The 24,693-nt window shown below is 46.1% G+C and overlaps 1 protein-coding gene across 4 annotated transcripts in view; it reads right to left on the reverse strand.

Annotated features, from left to right (window-relative positions):
- The window catches only part of man1a2 (mannosidase, alpha, class 1A, member 2), a 194,527-nt gene that overhangs the window by 72,021 nt on the left and 97,813 nt on the right, over positions 1–24,693 (reverse strand). For all 4 annotated transcript variants that reach the window (XM_089003221.1, XM_089003219.1, XM_089003220.1 and 1 more), the window contains 2 exons: positions 3,624–3,718; positions 3,375–3,498 (listed from right to left, as the gene is read on the reverse strand). In XM_089003221.1, coding sequence (XP_088859347.1) covers positions 3,375–3,498; positions 3,624–3,718 — 219 coding nt within the window. The remainder of the gene's footprint in view (positions 1–3,374; positions 3,499–3,623; positions 3,719–24,693) is intronic.

A 24,693-nucleotide genomic window follows, 5' to 3' on the forward strand; every position in this document is an offset into this window, starting at 1 on the left:
GAGGGCTTTCCACCATAGCTTTTAGTTTAGCTAGTCCCCTGTCCTCCCGATCGTCTCTCTCTGTAATGAGGCCGACAATAGCTGAGTCGTCAGAGAACTTCTGAAGGTGACAGGTTGGAGTGTTTAAGTCCGAGGTGTACAGGGTGAACAGTAATGAATCCAGGACTGTCCCCTGCGGCGCTCCAGCGCTGCAGAGAAGCCTGTGTGACTCACAGTTCTTTACCCTCACGTACTGTGGCCTGTTTGTGAGGTAATCTGTTATCCCAAGTATGAGGTGGTGGTCCACTACGGCACGTCACAGCTAGTGCCCCAGTAGATAGTGCTGGATGATGTTGAGGGCACTGGAGAAATCGAAGAACGTGATCCTCATCGTGCTCCCAGCGTTCTCCAGGTGCAGCATTCTCGAGTGGAGGAGGTAGATGATGGCATCCTCCACACAGATGCTGGGCTGGTAGGCAAACTGTAGAGGGTTCAATGATGAGCTCGCCAGCGGTCGCAGATGGGTGAGGACGAGTCTCCCCAGCGTCTTCATCAGGTGAGACGTCAGCGCCACCAGTTTGTAGCTGTTGAGCTCCTTCGGGTGGCCGATCTTGGGCACTGGGACCAGGCATGACGTTTTCCACAGCTGTGGAACTCTGCCCAGCTTCATGCTGAGGTTGAACATGTGCTGGACAATTTCACACAACTGGTCAGAGCAGGTCCAGAGGAGTCGGGATTTGATGTTGTCTGAACCTGCTGCCTTTCTCACTTTCATCCTTCTCAATTGGTTCCTTACTAGCGCGGTTGTGTCAGACAGGCAGGAACCAGGAGGCGGGGTGGCGGCTGAGGGTGTGGCATCGGTTGAGAAGGCAGTTGTTTGTTGCTGGAAGCTGTTCGTGAGAGGTGGCATGGAGGGGAAATCTACGGTGAGAGTGGATGCAGGTGCAGCTACAGGTGGAGTTGACGGTGGGGCGGGGGCGACAGACGTCAAAACAATTGAAAATGTGGTTTAGTTCATCTGCAGCTGCGCCTCCATTTTCATCCTATACACCTTTCCCCCTCTCTGATCTTTCTCCTCAGTTGGATCTGCACGGCCTTCAGTTACAGTCTCTTCCCAGACACAAAAGCCTTTTTCTTTTCATTCAGGAGGGCCTTTATGTCGGGATTAATCCATGGTTTGTTGTTGGAAAAACATCGCACAGTCCTGGTGGATACGGTGTTTCTTTCACAAAAGTTTATGTCGTCCGCGATGAGAAGAAGTGAAGATGCCCATCTCCTTCCCGTAGGTTTCGGGAACGAAAATGACACAAAAAAAAAACACGGTCGGAAACATAAATAAATAAAATAGTAGAATGGAAAGGGACTTTAAAAGGGGTTGGAGCTCCTGTAGAGGCAGCCGCACAGGGGGCGGGCGGCATTATTGTAATGGTAGAGGAAAGCCGTTGTACTGGATGTCGCGGTCCCGAGTTATGGTAGCATCAGAAAGAAGGAACATGCGACATTAGAAAAATACCTCGGGCTCAGAAAGGAGCTAGAGAGCCTGGAAGGTAAAGGTGACAGTCGTGCCTGTGGTGGTCCGATAACTTGCGGCAGTGACGCCCAAACTTTACGAGTGGCTGGAACAGATTTCGGGAACAACATCGGATACTGCGTCTAATCCTCAAGCATCTTGTCCTTTGTTAGAGCTATGAAACGACAAATTTATACTGTATATATTTTCAGAGAGGGCAGACTGGGTTTAAACATGTTCAGAGGGGAGAGACAGTAAAAATATTGGGGAAAGGACACTGAGCTTTAAACTGCCAAGTGGGAGACCGAGAGGAAGGCCAAAGAGGAGTTTATGGATGTCACAGATTTATGGATGTGCAGGCTCTCTCCAGCTTCTCTTTGAGCCTTTGGTATTTCTCTGTTTTTTTTTTGCGTTCCACATCACCCCTGTACTCCAGCAACTCCACTGGCTCCACTTCTGTTTACTTACAAAGCCATCCATAACCTTGCTCCTCCCTATCTTTCTGACCTGCTTCAAATCTCTGTTCCCTCTCGGTCCCTCAGATCCTCATCCTCCCTTCACCTCTATGTGCCCTCTGCCCGTCTCACCACGATGGGAGGCAGAGCTTTCAGCCGCTCTGCTCCCAAACTCTGGAATTCACTCCCACCCAACATCCGTAATATTGACTCCCTCCCTATTTTCAAGGCTCATCTCAAAACCCATTTGTTTAAAATTGCTTTCAATGTCTAATTCTCTCTGCTATTTTATTATTTATCATTTTACTTATGGTTTTATTGTTATGTGCTGTGTTCTATTGTTTTTATTGTAAAGTGTCCTTGGGTGTTTTGAAAGGCGCTTGAAATAAAATGTATTATTATTATTATTATTTCTGATTTTTCCATCACTCGGTACCGCTACATCCACTACAACGGCTTTTCTCTGCCCTTTATCTATGATCACGATATCTGGTCGGTTCGCCATTACCACCTTGTCAGTCTGTATCTGGAAGTTCCACAGGATCTTTGCTCGGTCATTCTCTATCACCACTGGAGGTCCAGAAAAGTGCAGTTCTGGGAACAGCACAGATAATGCACAGAATCCTCAAGCTTCCCGGTCACTGTTAGGGACCCGAGCTAATATGAGGGACAGAAACCACCCAAGGGGTTACCGAGACCGACCAATTGACCAACTGAGACCGACCGACCAAGACCGATCGACCAACTGACCGAGAGACCGACCGACTAAGAGACCGAACGACCGAGAGACCGACCAACTGAGAGACCAACCGACTGACCAAAACCGACCCATCAGTATGACAATAATACAATACAATATATATTGATTTATATAGAGCTTTAAAAATAGATGAATCTGTAACAGGGCACTTAACATGGACAGCTATCTTATACAGGAAATAAAGAAGTCACAAAGATATTAAAAAGCTTCAGCGAGTGAATCAAGATCAAGTCGGAAACATGCTGAGTCAAATGCCAAAGAGTACAAGTGAGTTTTGAGACTCGTTTTAAATGTGCAGCGAAGGGGCTTGCCGATTGTTCAGTGGGGGGGTCATTCCAGAGAGTGGGACCAGCAATGGAAAAAGCTCGATCCAGGCCAGGAGGGCCAATGTATGTAATGTAATGATAACATAATGTTTGTCATGTAAAGAGCAAAGTCAATGCTGTCTGGTCTTTTTTGGGGGTTAACTCTCTCCCACAACATCACACACCAACATGGACAGAAGCGCTTTAAAAGGAAGAGAGAGGATGGATGGGGATTGAAGATGACTATTATATGAATAAAGTTGGAGGGACAATGAAGGAAGGGTAACCAAGGTTACGGACGGAGGACGGACCAGCCAATTAGGGTTCAGTGCACATCTCTGCAGTTGTGCACATGTCAGTGTTACCTTTTGGTAGTAGACAGGGTTGCCTGTCAGATACGTGAGGTGAACAAACTCCATATGCAGCGTTCCAAACTCCGCCAGAATGCTGCTGCCAGCCGATGCCCAACCCCAATTACGACCAACACCGCTGAGGGAAGAAATGTTGTCATTTTTAACCTGTTCTAGGACTTCACATGTCCATTTTTGTTAGCATGTTACTTTTGAGAGTGAATGTGAATGATAATGTCGATTTACCTTGATCAGATAACTCACCTCTTCAGATTGACCATGGCCCAGGGGATCCCTGTGGGGGTGTTGAAGGCAGGGAGCAGCTTCTCTGCAAGCTGTATTGCTTTTAACTTGAACATCTAAAGGAGACAAGGAGTGCATCCAAATGTGATGATTATTTTAGCTAGGTTTTCAAGCCCAAAGTTCATGTCCATTATTTTGAATCTGTTTCAAGGTAAGAATTATATTATTTTTCTAACACTTCACAATTGTGGCAGATTAAGAGCAATAAAATGACTGGAAACTTTAAAAAGGGCAAATGATGGAAATCATAATACATTTTATATGAAAGCGCTTTTTGTCACACTGAAAGACATTTAATAAAAGCTTAAAATGCAGAATAAAATGTATACCTGAAGACAAGCATATACATCTGTCAACCAAACACATCTAAATGAACAAAAGGAAACATGGCATGGGTAAAAGAGACTAAATTGTGTTAAAAGCATTGCGGAAGAGTTGAGTTTTCAACGCTGATTTGGATTTGAAGGATCGGAGGTCGGGTACAGTTGCGGATGTGTTGTGGTAGACCGCTCCAGAGGGTGGGGGCGGCTATAGAGAAGGTTTGGTTGCCCCAGATTCTGAGTCAGGTTGCAGTTGTCGAGAGTGAGATTGAAGTTGGAGTCAGTTTGGGTGAGGGACAGAGGACTGATAATTAGCAGTTGAGATTTAGTGCAGTTAACATTTGTTTGCACCCAGAATTTGATGTCTGAGAGTTTGACAGGGTGGAGTGGATTTTTTTTGGGGTCAATTATTTGATAGAGATGAAGAATTGGATGTCATCAGCGTAGCAATGGAACTGGAGTACATGATGACTAATGATTTGGCCAAGACGGAGACGGTAGAGAATGAAGAGAAGAGGACCAAGTACAAAACCTTGAGGAACACCTTGGGGCAAAGGTGCACTGTAGGAAGAGCAGTTGTTGTGTAAGATGTCTGTAAGAAATGAGCAAAGTAAGGTGAAGATTTTGTCGGTGATATTAAGGGATTGCAGCCGAGAGGGTATGACGGAGTGGTTGATGGTGTCGAAGGCAGCTGTAAGGTCAAAAAGGATGATGATGAAGAACAGGCTGGAATCAGAGAAATAAGGAGGTTGTTTATGATTTTAATTTCTGTGTTTCAGTCTTGTGTAGTGTGTGGAATCCAGATTGAAAATTTTCAGAGTTGGTTATTGTCGAGGTAGGTTTCAATTTCAGTTGTGACGGCACATTCTATAACTTTGACAAAACGTGGAGGTTGGAGTTGGGCCGAAATTTGCTAATGATGTCAGAGTTTTCTCCCTAAGAAAACCTCAACATATTCATCTCTGCTACCTCCAGGTCTACTTCCTGTCTTTTATTCAGTGGGACTGTCTGCAGTCCAAACATATATTTTTTTATTGATCTACGGTTCATTTAGTTTGTTTCAAAGCACCCAAGTGTCCTTGGGTGCTTTGAAAGGCGCTTGTAAATTAAATGTATTAATATTGATAGTGATAGTGATAGCGATATTGATGATGATGATGATGATGATGATGATGATGATGATGATGGTTGGCCTCACCACCGTTTTGTACACCTTTCCTTCCATCCGAGCTGAAATTATTTGATACATCCTGCCATTTCTTCTCCAGCCATTGCATTCTGAATGTACAGGCTTCACCTTTCCACACTTTCCATTGCTCTGGACAATTGACCCCAAGTACTTAAAATCTTTCACCTTCTTTATCTTCTTTTCCTTTTGGCTTTTCCCTTCAGGGGTCGGTCGTAACAGTAAATCAGTGCCCTCCATTGACCCGGTTTTGTGAATCCTATCACAGCAACTACCTTCATGTCCTCTTTGACAACATCATCCATAAAACTCCTCTTAGGTCTTCCTCTCGGTCTCCTGCCTGGCAGTTCAAGGCTCAAAAGCCTTCTCCCAATATAGTCTCTCACTCCCCTGCACATGTCCAAAACATCTCAGGCTGGCCTCTCTGACATTCTCTCCAAAGCCTCTAATGTGAGTTGTCCCTCTGATATACTCATTCCTGATTCTATCCAAACAGGTCACTCCCAAAGAAAACGTCTGTGTAAGCTCTCAGTCGTACAGGAGTGGTCCATCGATGAGAAGGTTTCTTCAGCCGTCATCTGTACAAATTTGAAGGTTTCGGACGTTTCGCCTCCTATCCAAGAGGCTTCGTCAGCGAACTAAAGTCTGACTGGTCGTGTCGGCCCTTTTTATATATCCCTAATGTCCAGACATGGTGGCGCCGGACACAGCTATGATAGGTCCCTACTCTCAGGTTGAGGGGGGCAGAGGACCCCTCCCTGTGGCCCCACTGATTGTACCTACATTCCTGACTAACGACTGGCCTATTTGCCCCAGTCCCACCGGTATCACCTCATCAGCATTACGACCCTCATCAGCATTACGAAAGTTGCCTAACCTGTTTTGCCTAAGTAGGCTATTGTATGAACGATCCAAATCGAACCTCACCCCACCAGACCGGTTTAATGAAGGATTTTGTTGTTTTATAAGAATCGCTTCTTTTACAAGATGGCGCCCCCCTGTGTGGCTGCCTCCACAGCAGCTCTTTCCCTTTCTTGTCTACTTTTTCACTTCTTTACTTTTCCGTTTTTGCTTTGCCTAATCTCGTTCCATAAACCTACGGAGAGGAGATGGGCATCTTTTCTTTTGCTCATCGCCGTTATTTTTTTACTTTTTCATCGCTCCTGTGAACGGGGAATCCACGCGCACGCGGAATCCCATTGTTTACAGTCGAGACCAGCTACTAGCGTGGCGGGCTAATAGCGGACTAGCGGCCGCCGCACCGGACATCCCCGATGAACTGAAGAGGAGGAAACGAGGATGTCGGGCCGGGAAAGATCGCCGCAAAAGAACGAGGAAATACCGACACGTTCTCCCGTCCGTCATCATGGGGAACGTGAGATCGCTCCCGAATAAAATGGACGAGCTGGCGGCGCTAACGCGGCATCAGAGGGAGTACCGGGAAGCCAGCTTGCTACTCGTCACGGAGACATGGCTTTCGGCAATCACTCCGGACGCTCACGCAGAGTTGGAGGGCTTCCAACTCGTACGAGCGGACAGAAATGAAGGCAGCGGTAAGCAGAAAGGAGGGGGGATTGCTGTATTTGTGAATGACAAATGGTGCAATCCTGGGCACATCACGGTGAAGGAAAAAATTTGCACTCGGGACATCGAGCTGCTAGCCGTTAGCCTCCGGCCGCATTACCTGCCACGGGAATTCTCACACGTCATAGCCGTGACGACGTACATTCCCCCTACGGCAAATGGCGGCGTTGCCTCCGATGCCCTCATATCTGTTGTAAACAAGCTGCAAACCCAGTCCCCCAACGCATTGTTTATCATCTCAGGGGACTTCAATCACATTTCCCTGAAATTCTCCCTCCCAACATTCACACAGTATGTAACTTGTGCCACCAGAGACAATAACATATTGGACCTATTTTATTCAAACGCCAAGGATGCATACAAACCCTCCCCCCTCCCCCCTCTCGGAAGAGCAGACCACAATATGGTTTATCTCCAGCCTGTGTACAAACCCCTTGTGCAGAGGCAACCTGCTGTGACCCGCACGATCAAAAGATGGTCCACAGAAGCTGAAGAAGCTCTGCGGGACTGTTTTGATTCAACCAGGTGGGAGCTCTTTACTGAGATTCATGGGGAGAACATTGACTCACTCACCAACACCATCACAGACTACATTAACTTTTGTGAACAAAACATCGTACCCACCAGGACTGTGCGGTGTTTTGCCAACAACAAACCATGGATTAATCCCGACATAAAAGTCCTCCTGAAGGAGAAGAAAAGGGCTTTTGTGTCGGGCAACAGAGAGGAACTGAAGGCCGTGCAGATCCAACTGAGGAGGAAGATCAGAGAGGGGAAGAAGGCCTACAGGATGAAAATGGAGGAGCAGCTGCAAGCCAGCAATGTCGCTGGTGTATGGAAGGGCCTGAAAAACATCTCAGGCCACAAAAGCCCAGTGACATTGAACGAAAATGACAAGGACTGGGCAGATGAACTCAACCGCTTTTTCAATCGGTTTGACAAGACGCCAGCCGCCCCCGGCCCACCGTCAACTTCACCTGTAGCTGCACCTGCACCAACTCTCACTGTGGCCTTACCCTCCCTGCCCCCTCTCACGACCAGCTTTCCACAACCAACATCTGCCCTCCCAACCGTTGCCACACCCTCAGCCGCCACTCTGCCTCCTGGTTCCTGCCTGTCTGTCACAACTGCGCAGGTGAGGAACCAACTGAGGAGGATGCAGGTGAGGAAGGCAGCAGGTCCGGATGATATCAGTTCCCGACTCCTCAAGACCTGCTCCGACCAGCTGTGTGTCATTGTCCAGCACTTGTTCAACCTGAGCCTGAAGCTGGGCAGAGTTCCACAGCTGTGGAAAACGTCATGCCTGGTCCCAGTGCCCAAGATTGCCAACCCCAAAGAGCTCAACAGCTACAGGTGTCGCTGACGTCTCACCTGATGAAGACGCTGGAGAGACTCGTCCTCGCCCACCTGCGACCGCTGGCAAGATCATCGCTGGACCCGCTACAATTTGCCTACCAGCCCAGCATCGGTGTGGAGGATGCCATCATCTACCTCCTCCATACGGCGTTGCTGCACCTGGAGAATGCTGGGAGCACGGTGAGGATCACATTCTTCGATTTCTCCAGTGCCTTCAACACCATCCAGCCAAGTCTACTGGGGGACAAGCTGCGGCATGCCGGAGTCGACCATCACCTCACATCCTGGATTACAGATTACCTCACAAACAGGCCACAGTACGTGAGAGTAAAGAACTGTGAGTCGGGCAGGCTTCTCTGCAGCACCGGAGCGCCGCAGGGAACAGTCCTGGCTCCATTCCTCTTCGCCCTCTACACCTCGGACTTCAATTACAACACCCCAACCTGCCACCTTCAGAAGTTCTCTGACGATTCAGCTATTGTCGGCCTCATTACAGAGGGAGACGATAGAGAGTACAGGGGACTGACAAAGGACTTTGTGGACTGGTGCCAGCAGAATCACCTCCAGATCAACACCGGCAAAACCAAGGAGCTGGTGGTGGACTTCTGCAGGAAACAATCGTCACCTGCACCATTGAACATCCAGGGTTCGGACATTGACCTCCTACAAGTACCTGGGTGTTACTCTCAACAATAAACTGGACTGGACAACAAACACGGATGCCCTAATCAAAAAGGGACAGAGTCGCCTCTTCCTCCTCAGGAAACTGAGGTCTTTTGGAGTTCAGGGGTCACTCCTAAAGACCTTCTATGACTCTGTGGTGGCATCAGCCATCCACTATGGCATTGTCTGCTGGTCAGGCAGCATCACCACCCGGGACAGAAAAAGACTGGAGCGCTTTGTCAAGCGGGCCAGTTCTGTCATGGGCTGCTCGCTGGACTCTCTAGAGGAGGTGGGCAACAGACGGACGCTAGCTAAACTAAAAGCTATGACGGACAGCCCCTCCCAACCCCTCCTGCCCATCCTGACAGCTCTAGGTAGCTCCTTTAGCCAGAGACTATTACACCCGCGCTGCAAGAAGGAGAGGTACCGCCGCTCGTTCCTACCGACTGCTGTCAGGCTTCACAATTCCCAATGATCACATGTGAAAAAAAAAAAAAAAAATGGACACTTGTAAATATGGGTTGTTGCAATATATCTAAATGCATTTCTTGATTCTGCACTATGTACAGTCTTGTTTATAGAACGGTTTTTGCACATCTACATTTGCACAGTATACAGTTGACATTTTTATTTTGTTATGCTTAGAATATCTTGTTTTCTATCCTTTCACTCCCACCCCAACCCCATCCCTCTTCAATTGCTGCTGTGGACTGCAAATTTCCCCATTGCGGGACGAATAAAGGTATTCTGATTCTGATTCTGATACACCCCTTTCAAACCCCAAAGAAAACCTCAACATCTTCATCTCTGCTACCTCCAGCTAGGCTTCCTGACTTTTCTTCAGTGGCACTGTCTCCAGTCCAAACATCATGGCAGGTCGCACCACCGTTTTGTACACCTTTGCTTTCATCCTAGCCGAAACCCTTCTTTCACCTGACATTTTTCTCCAGCCGTATCACCCCGCCTGGACATATTTCTTCACCTCTTTTCCACACTCTCCATTGCTCTGGACAGTTGACCCAAGTACTTCACTTCAAATCCTCCACCTTCTTTCGCTCTTCTCCCTGTAGCATCACTCTTATACGTAGGTCCCTCAAATTCACACGAATATAATCTGTCTTGCTGCAACTGATCTTCATTCCTCTCATTTCCTGGAGTATGCCCTGCAAACGGGAGGTTTCTAGTTTCTCCCCCAGCTGTTCCCTGCTCTCGCTACAGATCAGTCTATCATCTGAAAACAGCGTTCAAGGAGATTCTCATCGAACAACGTCTGTCAGCATGTCAATCATGATAGCGAATAAGAACGGGCGCAGAGCTGATCCCTGGTGGAGTCTCACTTCCACCTTGAATTCCTCTGTCACACCGACAGCACACCTCACGGCTGTCTTACAGTCATTATACATGTCGTGCATCACTCTGAAATACTTTTTTGTCACTCCAGACTTCCTCCAGTGACATTAAATGAGAAATATGAGGACTGGGCAGATGAACTAAACCACTTTTGCAATCTATTTGACAAGATGTCTGTGGCCCCCTTTACCCACTGTCAGTGTGGACTTTCCCTCCCTGCCCCCTCTCATGACCAGCTTCCAGTAACAAAAAACGGCCCTCTTAACCGATGCCTCACCTTCAGGCGCTACTCTGTCTCCTGGTTTCTGCCTTTCTGTCACAACCACGCAGAAGAGGAACCATTTGAGGAGGATGAAAGTGAGAAAGGCAGCAGGGCCGGGCAACATCAGTTTCTAACTCCTCAGGATCTGCTCTGACCAGCTGTTTGTCATTGTCCAGCACATGTTCAACCTGAGCCTGAAGCTGGGCAGAGTTCCATAGCTGTGGAAAACGTCATGCCTGGTCCCAGTGCACAAGATCGCACACCCGAAGGAGCTCAACAGCTACAGACTGGTGGCGCTGATGTCTCACCTGATGAAGACGCTGGAGAGACTCGTCGTCACCCACCTGCGACCGTTGGCAAGCTCATCGCTGGACCCGCTACAGTTTGCCTACCAGCCTAGCATCGGTGTGGAGGACGCCATCATCTACCTTCTCTACTTGGCACTGTTGCACCTGGAGAATGCTGGGGGCACCGTGAGGATCACATTCTTCGATTTCTCCAGTGTCTTCAACACCATCTTGCCTAATCTACTGAGGGCAAGATGCAGCATGGACTACCACCTCTCATAATGGATTACAGATTACCTCACAAACCAGCCACAGTACAACCAAGGACTTCGTGGACTGGTGCCAGAAGAATCACATCCAGACCAACCCCGAGAAAACAAAGGAATTTAGTTGTGGATTTATGCAGTAAACAGTCCTCACCTGCACCGTTGAACATCTAGGGTACGGATATAGAGAGGGTGACCTCCTACTAGTACCTGGATGTTATTTTCAACAATAAACTGGACTGGACTACAAACACAGATGCCCTGAGGCGACTCTGTCCTCAAAAAAAGGAAATAGTCGCCTCTTCCTACTGAGGAAACTGAGGTCTTTTGGGGTTAAGGGGTCACTCCTGAATACGTTCTATGACTCCGTAGTCGCTTCGACCATCCACTATGGAATTGTCTGCTGGTCAGGCAGCATCACCACCCGGGAAAGAAAAAGACTGGAGCACCTGGTCAAGATGGCCAGTTCTGTCCTGGGTTGCTCCCTGGTCTCTCTGGAGGAGGTGGGCAACAGACGGACTCTAGCTAAACTAAAAGCTATGATGGACAACTCCTCCTGCCATGCCTGACAGCACTGGGTAGCACCTTCAGCCAGAGACTGTTACACCCGCGCTGCAAGGAGAGATACCGCCGCTCGTTCCTACCGACTGCTGTCAGGCCTTTTAATAATCACACATGAAAAAAACAAGAAAAAAAATCTGGACTCTTGCATAGCTAATAGCACAGCTGTCATGATACCAAAAGAAATGTTAAATAATGGTGGGTCTCAGACAGTGAGTACAAGCAGAGCTCAACTTGATGAAGAATTGGTGAAAGAAATCAGAAATGTCATGCAACATTCTAAACATAGGACGGGGATATTGATTGAACAGATCAACCAATTAAGAGATCAGATGCACCACAACAAGCAACAATGGACATTTGATAGTCAATCGAGTCAACATTATTCCCCTCTAAACCACAGCTGCAAAACACTGACCCTCGAACATCCAGACCAACAAACCTTCCTACAGCACAAGAACCACCCATGTTTGGTTACCTACCATATGCCCAACCTCCACAGTTTCCTCATCCAAGACAAGCTGCAATTCCCATGGTTTATGAACCGAGAATTCCAGAACTGACAGAGGGTGAGGATGCAGAAAGTTTTTTGTCAGTTTTGAAAGAATAGCTAAAAGTATTATTAATCAAATACAACGTTACTGAAGAAACTTATCGACAGAGGTTTCGTAGTACGATTGTTCCAATGGGAGATACTGTCACAGAAAGTTATAATCGACTGAAAGGACTATACAGAAGGTGGATGCACCCTGATCACCGCAGCAAGGATCAGATTGGAGAAGTCGTCATCTTGGAGCAGTATCTGAGAGTTCTTCAACCAGGTCCGCATTTGGGTAAAGGAGCACAAGCCGAAGACTGGAGAAGAAGCAGCGGAGTTGGCTGAGCGATACGTAGGAGCACAGCGAGAGTCAGACAAGAAAAGGGGACCATCTGTGAAGCTGAAATATGAGAGCCCCCAAACCTTTCAACAGGCAGACTTGGGTAAAGCTGACAATCGGGCAAATCGGACAGTCTTCAAAGTTTCAACCAAAAGGTGAGTTTATTTGTTTCAATTGTCAGCAACGTGGCCACAAGGCTTCCATGTGTCCTGTACGAAAATCCAGAGCCGTAGAATTTTGTTCAGGACCTAAAGCTGGGCAGGAAATCTTTCCAAATGGAAATTATTGTAAACATAGACATACAACGTCTGTCACGGTAAATGGGAAATTGGTAAAAGCACTGGCTGACACAGGCAGCAATCAAACATTAGTCAGAGAGAGTTTAGTCAGTAATGACATGCTCAATTATGATCAAATTGTAAATATCACTTGTGTTCATGGTGACAGTAAGGATTATGCTACCACCAATATAACTTTTGAGATTGACAGCCAATTTTTCACACTTAAGGTTGGCGTATTGAATAATTTATTTTATGATGTCGTGTTGGGGGATGATTTGCCTGTATTGGACAATGTTGTCCACAAAATTGCGAAGGATTGCACATGTATGGCAGTCACTAGGTCTCAAACAAAAGGTTTGGAACCATTACCTAATCTCGATGATACACTTGGCCAAGCAGAAGGCAAGGTAAAGAAATGTAGACGGCAACACAGGCAGGAAAAGAACTGGAGATGTGTTCCTTCTAGCATTCCAATGCAAACTGGTATGGAGGGCACAAGCATTAAACCAGAGTGGCAGATTCCAGAGACTCCAACTTTGAATTCACTGTTTGAGAACGTTTATGAGGTTGATGGGGAGCGCAAAGTGTTTAGGAAAAATCACAGGAGACCCGTTTATGTTAAGTAACAACTTGTTGTATCTCTCTGACACTGCAACACCTAGATTAGTTATCCCTACCATTTACAGGCAGCTCATGTTATATTTAGGACACACTATTCCATGGGCCGGCCATCTAGGACATGCAAAGACATATGACAAAGTCAGTCAGCGAATCTATTGGCCAGGGCTCTATAAAGATGTACCAGAATATTGTAGGCTATGTGGCACTTGTCAGATGGTTGCACCAGCAAATAAATCGGATAGGGGCTATTTACAGCCATTACCTATCATGAGTGTCCCATATGAAAGGATAGCCATGGAAATTATTGGTCCATTGCCAAACACTAGCTCAGGATACATGTACAGTGAGACCTCAACTTACAAACACCTCAACTTACAAACTTTTTGTCTTACAAACGTCAAATTTGACTAATAAAGGCAAATCCAATCCAATCCAATCCAAGTTTATGAAAATTCAACCTTATAATAAGCACTATTTTCATAATACACACTCACCACGGCTGAAGGAGTGATCTTCGGCGGAAGCACATGACCGAACAGCACCAGAGGTTAAGTTAGGGTTAAGGACTGTTTCCTTATGGAAGGTGACTCTCCTTCCATAAGCCATCAACGACCATCAAAAAGGTAAATAAAACTTTATTTTATAGCACAGTTTATTTCTTTAATTACAGTCGTCATGTACTGCGCCTCTCTTTCCAAACAGCAATTCCCTTTGACCTTCGACGTCCAACGCCATTCCATCAAGCCATAAATGACCATCACAAATGTAAATAAAGTGACTTTATGATACAATGCAGTGTATTTCTTTCATTACAATACAATAGCACATTTATTATATATAGACTAAGGTATGTTGTGTGTAGTTTTAAAGCTTATTTAGTTGAAAAGTATATTTTATGGAAACCCAGGAACGGCTTGTTCCCATTTTAATGGTTTCCTATGGGAATTATTTTTTTTTCGCCTTACACACTCTGGGAACCAATTAAATTCGTAAATTGAGGTCTCATTGTATGCTCTTGTAATCTGTGATTATGCAACCAAATACCCAGATGTTTACCCATTACGTTCTATGCAGGTGAAACACGGTTGAGTTATTCTCGAGAACAGGCATACCAAAAGATATATTAACAGACCAAGGTACAAACTTCATGTCTCACCTGATGGAAGGCCTATATAGCCAGCTTGGAGTTAAAGGAATAAGAACCACTCCATAGCATCCTGGAACCGATGGTCTTGTTCAAAGATTTAAAGGACAACCGACGTCATTTTTTTGTTTCTTAACTGACATCAGAAAAACGTTTTATAGCATCTCAAATACCCAAAACATGCAGTATATTTGTATTCAAATACAAAACACCAATAACAATGACTTAAAGTGTCCAAAATCTGCAAAAAATTGAGCTGCAAATTGGGCATTTTCAGAAAGTCCCACCCCCAGTTCGTGACGTCATGCCAAGACGTCTTGCATTGCTGGAGAATCAAAACAATGGCTTCAGATTCGGAGAATATGCTTTCTTGTTACACATCCAGTTATGAATATGATTCAAATAGTTCTGAAGAGGAAAGCATACTGTCAAGGTTTGCGAGGTGGTGATGGCGGGTTCGGATCCCAAAAAGCAGGCAGGAGGGAGCAGGAGGTTGTTTGACAAATTGTATTAAAATAAAGTCAGCAGAAACAAAATGTAAAACATCAAAATGATCTGAATGGAAAAAATACAAAGTAGCAAAAGAAGACCAAAAGTAAAAGCCCGCCAAGGTTAAACAAACACGTACACGATGCATGCTGCAACCAAGCAGCAAACAAACAATGAATCGGCACCGGATGATCGTGCCAGGTGTCCTTTTAAGTGTTATTGATTATAACGACCAGCACCTGCGAGGCTGCCGGCAGGGCTGACGTCGCTACCCGCTGGTCGCCAATCTGATCGGGACGACCAGCACCTGTGCAGGTGCAGGCGGGGCCGACAGCGCCCCCCGTTGGTCGCCAACCAGATCATGACACATACATGTTTGCAATCGATTAAATAATTTATTCCGTGCCATTATGAGGCAACATTGAGGCAACATTGTCTCACCGAAAAAGAGGCACAAAATGGCGACCTCCAGTGGCCACCTCCGTTTCCACAGGCTGATGAATTCCTTATATGGAGCTTGGACGCCCTCTTCTGGCGGCATTTGGGTGCAACACGAGGTCCTCAGACCAAACAAGTATAGCAAAATACATTGATGTGATGGAAGGACCACGACAATGAGTACTTTTTCGGTCAGGGGCGTTCCTTTGGTGACGTCACGTACGGACTCGTCATCAACTCAAAAACAAGACTTCCTGAATATTCAGCGCGAGTCTTAAAACGTAAAATATAGCTATATGCGGTGGAATCTTATTAAAATCCGCTCAGTAGAAGTCATTTGAAGTTATTTTACAAATTATGGACACAACTTGTCCGGAGACATCGGTTGTCCTTTAATGGGACACCAAAACAAATGCTGAGGAAGTTCATTCATGAAACCGGTAAAGACTGGGACAAATGGCTGCCTTTTCTATTATTTGCTTATTGAGAAGTGCCCCAAGCGTCAACTGGTTTTTCTCCTTTTGAGTTGCTGTATGGTAGACAGGTCCGTGGACCCATGGACATGCTGAAGGAGAACTGGGTGGCTGGAGAGGCGACATCACGCAGTGTCATCTCCTATAATCTTCAAATGAGGGACAAGTTGGAGAATTTCAAGGAGATGGCAAAGAAGCACATGGAGGAGAGTTCATGAAACCAAAAGGTGTGGTATGTTAAACAAGCCAGAGAGAGATTTGCAGACTGGACAGAAGGTGTTAATATTGCTACCTACGGGACCAAGTAAGCTACTGGCAAAGTGGCAGGGCCCGTACACTGACTAGGAGAATAGGACCTGTCACATATGAGGTTCTCTGCCCTGACAAACAAAAGAAAAAGCAGATTCTACATGTGAATCTCCTGAAATTGTATGCAGAGAAACAATCGGAACCATTGAGCTACCAGAGCCTATTCATCAGAGAAATCTCGGTTACTGAGAGGGAGGAGATGTATGAGGCTGTGATGACACCCAAGAGGGAAGGGGGTAATTCTAAAGAGACCTTGTTGCACCTGACCCCAAAGCAACAAATTCAGTTAGCAGATGTAACTGAATCATTTCCTTCACTATTCAAAGATAAACCCGGACGAACTAATCTCATCCCCCACAAGATTGTGCTCAGAAAGAAAATAAATCTGTACGTTTGAGGCCATATCGGATTCCGGAGCGGCAGGTTGAATCACTGAAGCAGGAGGTACGAGCAATGCTTGATATGGGGATCATTGAACCATCTAAAAGTGAGTGGTCTAACCCAATAGTGTTAGTACCTAAAAAGGACACCACTCAGCTACGATTTTGCTCAGACATGAGAAAGCTCAATAGTGCCTCATGTTTTGGCTCCTACCCTATGCCTCGTATGGATGAGCTGCTGGAAAGATTAGTGTGACCAAAATTTATTACAACGCTTGATCTGTGTAAAGGATACTGGCAGGTCCCTCTGGACCCCACCTGCAAAGAATACACAGCTTTTCAGATTCCGGGGTTAGGGCTCTTCCACTACACAGTTCTACCATTTGGTCTGCATGGAGCACCAGCGACCTTTCAAAGATTAATGGATATTATCCTCAAGGACTGTTCCAGTTCCTCAGCTGCCTATCTTGATGACGTTGTGATCTACAGTGAAGGTTGGGAGGACCATCTCCTGCACATCAAGACCGTCCTTCGGAAAATACAAGCGGCTGGACTCATCATTAATGAGAAAAATGCTCCTGGGCACAAGAAGAGGTGAGTTACCTGGGACATTTGATTGGGAAAAGAAAGATTCAGCCCCAGGTGGAGAAAGTGAAGGCAGTGGAGAAGATACCACCTCCCGAGACCAAGAAGCAATTGAGATCATTTCTTGGGCTGATTGGTTGGTATAGAAGGTTTATGCCACACTTTGCTACATTAGCTGCTCCTTTAACTGACCTCATAAGGAAGAACATCAAATCTCCTCTACCATGGACAGCAGCATGTGAACAAGCTTTTCGGGCCTTGACGTTTTTCATCTCTCAAGCTCCTGTCCTGCAGAGTGTAGATTTTTCCAATGAGTTTCTAGTCCAAGTGGATGCTTCAGATGTTGGTCTTGGTGAAGTTCTGGTGCAAGGCAGTGCTGGAGAAGAGAGACCCATCCTTTTCCTGAGTAGGAAACTGTTTGAGAGGGAGAAGAAATACTCCACAATTGAGAAGGAAGCCCTAGCCATCAAGTGGGCAACTGACTTGCTCCGTTACCACCTCCGCGGACGGGAATTCAGATTACAGACTGACCATCGAGCCCTGAAGTGGATGCACTCCATGCAACACCAGAATGCCAGAATACTGCGGTGGTGTCTTGCCCTTCAGCCAAACCAGTTCACCATTGAGCATTGTCAGGGTAAGAAAAATGTCATAGCTGATTATTTGTCAAGAATGTCTGAACTCTGAGGAGAGGGTGTGAATGATGTCATGAAATGTTAAATAATTTAGTGTTTTCTGGATTTTGGACGGGAGAAAGGTGTGCATTTCTCCCCATCCAAAACAGTAGAGTTGGGCGACCACTAATTGACTCTGAGAAGGTGATTGCAACCACCTGGGAATGGCCAATTGCCACTGGCACCTGATTGGCCAGAAGCTCAGGTGAAGCACCTTTAAAACCAGACTGAGCCAGTCACTTCGAGGAGGAAGAAGAGGGAGAAAGGACAGCCTGGAGAGCAGCGTTACATGTGGTCTGCCGAAAACTGATATCCATTGAGACTTCAATACGCCTGTGTAAGCTCTTGTGACAGGTTGTAAATTATCTTATTTCCTATTTTGGTTACATTCGCGTAGTTCTATTGGTTTACAAATGATATATATCGAAAATGTTTATTTAAACATGGAACGCCTGCTTCGGTTAGTGTTTCGTGTCGGACCGATTTAGATCGTTGGACCGGAAATTGTTGTGCGCATATGTTTGCATTAGATCGGGGCATTCGAAGTAAACCACAGTTGAGTCAAGACGTATCACAATGCTTGTCTTGTGTTTTTTTTCTGGATCCCACAACACCGTATCTCCCTTACTATAGTGGAGAGCGCAACATTTTGGAGGCACCGCTGGGATATTTGCGTTCGAGTGTTGTCTACTCGCCGTGGGTAGAAGCTCGCGCCGAATATCCCCAATCAACCCAGTCGGAGTGGCATCGCCGTTTACTGGTTTGTTTCTACATGTGCTCTGGTTGCATCTCTGTGCGTACAGCCACCACTAGAGGGCACTGGAAGACTTTGAAGTGAATCCGGCCAGTTGAACTGCGTCTACCCTCTCGAAAATGGCGTTAGAGGAATTACAGTTGGACATCAAAGGCAAGTTATTTGGACTGAATTTTCAACAGTTGTCAGAGTTATGTGCTGAAATCCAAATATCTGGACTGGAAGGAGAGCAACTTACAGGAAAGACTCGAGGCCAACTAATTAATATTGTGTCAACCTACGTTGAAAGAGCTGAATAGAGCTAGAAGATGGAGGAATGTCAGATTTGCTACGTGTAAAGGACTTGATTGAAAGTATAAAAGATTTTGAACTAGGAATAGCCAAACCAAGTGAAAAAGGTCGGGATGCAGTGCGAAAGAGAAGCATAGTGCCCCCAGACACTGCCCCCTGGTGCAAAGATTTCAAAATATCTGGACAAATAGGTGAACTCGGACAAAAAGATAAACTCACATTTCCTAATTTGGTCAGACAAATAGAAAGTGGGCTCAGTAAAGGCTACCAGGGGGATGAGATCATCGATGCAGTGGTTCGTGCCATAACACCAGGTCTGCAGTTGAGAAGCTACCTCGAAGGGAAAGAAAATCTCACCCTACCTTCTTCACGAAGAATTCTCCGATCTCACTATCAAGAGAGAGGAGCCACTGAATTGTACAAGCAGCTCTCATCGGAAGTGCAGACTAATAAAGAGTCCCCACAGAAATTTCTACTGCGTGCAATGGATCTTCGTCAAAGGATTCTTTTTGCATCTCAAGAGGCCGAATCAGGGGTGAAGTATGATCCCACGTTGGTCCAGAGTTTATTCCTGTACACAGTTCTGACGGGGTTACAGAGTGACAATGTAAAGAGTGACATGCAACCTTTCCTCCTGCTAACCACCACATCAGATGAAGTACTGTTAGAAAAATTAAACATGGCATGTGCAACAGAAAAAGAGCGACAGGAAAAAAAGAAAAATGCTGCTGCACGGGTGACAACGCTGAACACTGTCCAGTTAGATGACACACCAGTCCCGATTGGGAAGAAGACAGTCTTTGTTAGGGTAATTCACCATACAAACATCTCTAAACATCGCTCTGTAGTCTTTGTTTACATTTTGAACTTCCTCATACGTCATATCCTGCCTACACGATGTCGCATTTTCATTACGTCACATCCTGTCGCGTCATTACTATGCGCCGCATAAATACTCCTGCAGCTCGTTCGTCTCTCTCTCTCTCTCCATGCTCGCTCCTCCGTCCACACTGCAATGCCCGTGCTCTCCCAATTAAATCAACTTTCTGTTCAAGACCTGTCTCCCTGATGATTTAACCATCGATCTCCATCTACACCCGTCGAAGCAATGAACCAAGGGTGAACGATAAAAAATAACCCAACAGTCTCAAAGCAGAATACTGTTAGTGTGCCGAATGAACTCCTTTCAGATATCAAAGAGATGAGGTCAGAGATGATGCTGTTAAAAGAGCTGCGTGCGGAAGTGTCCAGGTCAAAGAGACTATTCAGAAACCAACAGCCACTTCTCAGCCCACCAGCGGAGGACCTGAACGCCTGCCTGACCACTACCCTGAACAGGTCGCCTTCACTCCACCTTCACAATATCAGGTAGATCCACCAGCCAGGCACTACTACACCCAGCACTCCCCATCAGCTCTTCAGCAGTACCACCCAGCACCAGGCCCCAGGCCGATGAGGGGGGCAGCACAGTTCCAGCAGCGGTTCGCCCCTCAGCAGTACTACATGCCCCATCGCCCTCAGCCCAGGTGTTATTCTTGTATTCAGACAGGTGAAGAATATTGTCAGCACTGTTTTAAATGTGGAAGTAGTGAACATTTCAGAGCAGGCTGCAAAGCACAGAACTCAGCTAGGAACCATGCTTTAAACTACAAAGGGTTACCCCAGTGGGACATGGTGTGACCACAGAGACAGATAGGTCGCAGTGTTACAGTGGTGCTATGAAAATGGAATGTAAGCCCCACACATGTGGCCCCGTTCAGAAGAGACATAAGCAGTCATTTGTCGAGCGTACAGATAAGAAACAGTGTGGTAAATTACCTTCGGTCAGGGAGTTAGTGGGAAAGAAATGTCTTATTCGGTGCTTTTTGGGTAACAAAAGGGTTGAAGCACTCTGGGACTCGGGGTCCCAGGTGTGTGCTGTAGATGAGTTATGGAAACAAACAAACTTACCTGACGTGTCATTGAAAAATGTGAATGAGCTTATTGACCCTGATAACACTCTCAATATTGTGGCAGCTAATGGAACGGATATGCCTTATGTAGGATGGCTTGAGATACCATTTAAACTTGGTGCTAATGATCCAGGGCTACTTGTACCAGTATTAGTACTAAAAGGTGACCAGCAACAGTGTCCTATCATAGGGTTTAATGTCATTGAGCGTCTTGTGTTAGATAGCCTCTCTAATGAGTCACAAACAGGGGATACAGAAAAGCTCTTGAAATCGGTTAGACTAGCTTTTCCCCACCTTAAGCGCAATAAAGCTGCCACTTTCATAAAAGCAGTTAGTCTGGGACAAGCACATGAGTACCGTGTAAAAACAACAAATGAGAGATTCACTATAGCCAGGCATAGCTCACTTATTATTCCATGCAAAGTACAGGCTAAGCCCTTTAAGGAAGATGTTACATTAGTTTTTGAGCCAAGTGAAAACCCACAGTGCCCAGATGGCCTCGAGCTTTGTGACTCGTTGGTCTCAGTAAAGGCAGGTTCCATCCCTAGGATAGTTGTTAGTGTCCAGAACCCTACTAATCATGATATCAGGTTTCCAGTAAAGGCTATTATTGGTACAGTGCAGTCAGTAGGGTCTGTCTACCCAGCTAACATATTTAAAAGGGACCTTCCTTCAGCGGTTGTCAATGAGGTCCATGTCCAGAATACTACCATCGCTCTCAGTGAGCAGTGGGACCCCCCAATTGACCTTTCTCATTTGGACGAAGATAAAAGAAAGACCGTTCAGCAGATGTTGAGAGAGGAATCGGCATCATTTTCAAAATCGGACGACGACATAGGGTGTGTGGAAAACCTACAAATGGACATTTTGTTGAAAGACACCCGTTTCAAAGACATATATGTCTGTCCCAAAGCCAATGTACAGAGAGGTGAAAGACTATTTACAGGACTTGATAGCGCAGGGGTGGGTGGAAAAGTCCACTTCCTCCTACTCATCCCCTGTCGTCTGTGTCAGGAAAAAAGATGGTACACTGCGCTTATGTATTGATTACAGAGCTGAACCGGAAAACACACCCTGACCGGCACCCCATCCCACGGGTACAAGACGTGGTGGATAGCCTTGGGGGTAACACCATCTTCTCGCTGCTGGACCAAGGCAAAGCATACCACCAGGGGTTCATGTCCAAAGGGAGCCGACACCTGACCGCCTTCGTGACCCCTTGGGGCCTTTAAGAATGGATTCGAATCCCGTTTGGACTCATGAATGCACCAGCAGCGTTCCAGCGGTGTATGGAACAATGTCTGGAGGGGTTACGGGACGAAATATGTGTCCCCTATCTTGATGACATTCTTGTTTTCAGCGGGACATTTGACAACCACGTTGAGGACGTCAGACGAGTGTTGCGACGTCTCAGGGAAAATGGAATAAAACTCAAAGCCCGAAAGTGTGACCTCTATAAGCCGGAAGTGAGGTACCTCGGCAGGATTGTCTCTGCTGAGGGGAGCCGAATGGACCCGGCAGATACAGCAGCAGTGCGTGCCCTGAAAAACAAGCAGCCAGGCACTGTCGGTGAGCTTCAAGCCATTTTGGGACTATTGTGCTATTATAGGCAATACATCAAAGATTTCTCTTGTATCGCTAGTCCCTTGTATGCTTTGCTTAAAGCCCCTCTGAATGTTGAGACTCAGCAGCATCAAAGAAAAAAATGGAAAGTGAGACATAACAGTGTGTCTTCCAACACACGTATTGAGTGGAGTGATGAGCATCAGTCAGTGTTAGAGCAGCTAATAGACTGTTTAGTTCAACCACCAGTTTTAGGTTTTCCTGACTTCGCGCATCCTTTCATTTTGCATACAGATGCCTCTAACCGGGGTTTAGGTGCTGTGTTGTACCAAAGACAAAATGGGAAACTTCGCGTGATAGCCTATGGCTCTCGGACATTAACTGCAGCTGAGAAGAATTATAACTTACACTCGGGCAAGTTGGAATTTTTGGCGCTTAAGTGGGCGATCACAGACAAGTTTCGTGATTATTTGTACTATGCACCATTCTTCACTGTGTATAGTGACAATAATCCACTCACTTATGTACTGTCGACTGCTAAGTTAAATGCAACTGGGTGCAGGTGGGTCGCAGAACTTTCTGATTTTAATTTTACTGTTAAATATCGTCCCGGTAAGGAAAATGTTGATGCAGACAGTTTATCTAGGATGCCCCTTGATATGGTAACATATATGGAAGGATGTACAAAAGAAATGTCATATGATGCTGTGAGTGCTGCCGTACAAGCGGTTGACCAACAGAACGAGTCTAGTGCAGCTTGGTCTATGGGAATCTCAGCTACGTGTGCCGAGGTGTCACTCTCAGCTACGTGTGCCGAGGTGTCACTAAACACACCGATAGCCCCATTGACTGTTGGACAGATCAAGCTAGATCAAGAGACTGACCCCATTATAGGACATATTATTAGATACAAACTGGCGGAGACGAAACCACTAGGTACTGAACTAAGAAAGCATTGTCCTCAAGTTGTTTGTCTTGTGAGGGAATGGGACAAGCTACACTTTAATGACAGAGGTGCTTTGTACAGGAAAACGGCAAACAGAACCCAACTACTGCTTCCTAAAAAACACAAGGTGACAGTGTTAAAAGAGCTGCATGATGAAATGGGCCACCATGGTGTAGAAAGGACTCTTTCCCTTGTAAGGGATCGTTTTTACTGGCCCTTTATGCAAAAAGAAATAGAGGACTATGTACTGAGAGAGTGTGTGTGCCTAAAACACAAAAAGCCCAACCGTGAGACCAGAGCCCCTCTCACTAATATTGTGACTACTCAGCCTTTTGAACTTGTCTCCGTTGACTTTTTGCATCTTGACAAATGTAAGGGTGGTTATGAATACGTGCTTGTGCTAGTAGACCATTTTACACGTTTCGCTCAAGTTTATGCTACAACGTCCAAATCTGGCAATACAGCGGCAAACAAAATCTTTAATGACTATGCTTTAAAGTTTGGGTTCCCCCTTCCAATTCACCATGATCAGGGTGGTGAATTTGAAAATCAACTTTTTGCTCAACTGAAGGAATATTGTGGGGTTGCGGGTTCAAGGACAACCCCCTACCATCCACAGGGAAATGGACAGGTTGAACGATTTAATCGAACACTGATCCAGATGTTAAAGACACTGACAGAGAAACAAAAGAGTAACTGGAAAGACTCACTAAACAAACTCGTTTATGCTTACAACTGTACCAAAAGTGAGGTGACAGGGTTTTCACCTTTTTACTTACTTTATGGACGTTCACCACGTTTGCCAGTTGATATGTTGTTTAGTTTGAATCCAGACTCTAACCAGGGTGACACCAACCAGAAGGACTATGTGAAGAAGTGGAAACAGGGCATGGAGGAAGCGTATATGATCACGCAAGAAAATAACAACAAAGCTGCTGCCAGGAGTAAGAGACTATATGACAGTAAACTAAAGTATTCTACCCTGTTGCCCGGTGATCGTGTTCTGGTTCGAAACTTAACCCCACGCGGAGGTTCAGGCAAACTGAGAAACCACTGGGAGGATGTTGTTCATACAGTGGTTCGTCAAGTCAGCCAAGACATTCCAGTTTATGAGCTGAAACCTGAGAGGGGGAAGGGCAGATCTAGGATACTCCACCGCAATCTCTTGCTGCCATGTGATCATTTGCCATTAGAGACTTCACTACAGTCCCAGTCCAAGGAAAAGTCCACTCGGCAACGACCGAACAAGATGCCGGAAATGGATCCGGAAGAGGATGATGAGGAGGATGAGTATTATCCAGTGTTCCATCGCCAGAGCACCCGACCAGACTCACCAGAACCGCGGGACGTGAGCTTTGTGGAGACAACCCACCATGATGACAATCAACTGGGGAATGAACTGCCGGGGACACAGCCGG

The sequence above is a fragment of the Hippocampus bargibanti genome, linkage group LG08 (assembly GCF_051943395.1).
Source record: "Hippocampus bargibanti isolate YZ-2025 linkage group LG08, ASM5194339v1, whole genome shotgun sequence".
Classification (NCBI taxonomy): Eukaryota; Metazoa; Chordata; class Actinopteri; order Syngnathiformes; family Syngnathidae; genus Hippocampus; species Hippocampus bargibanti.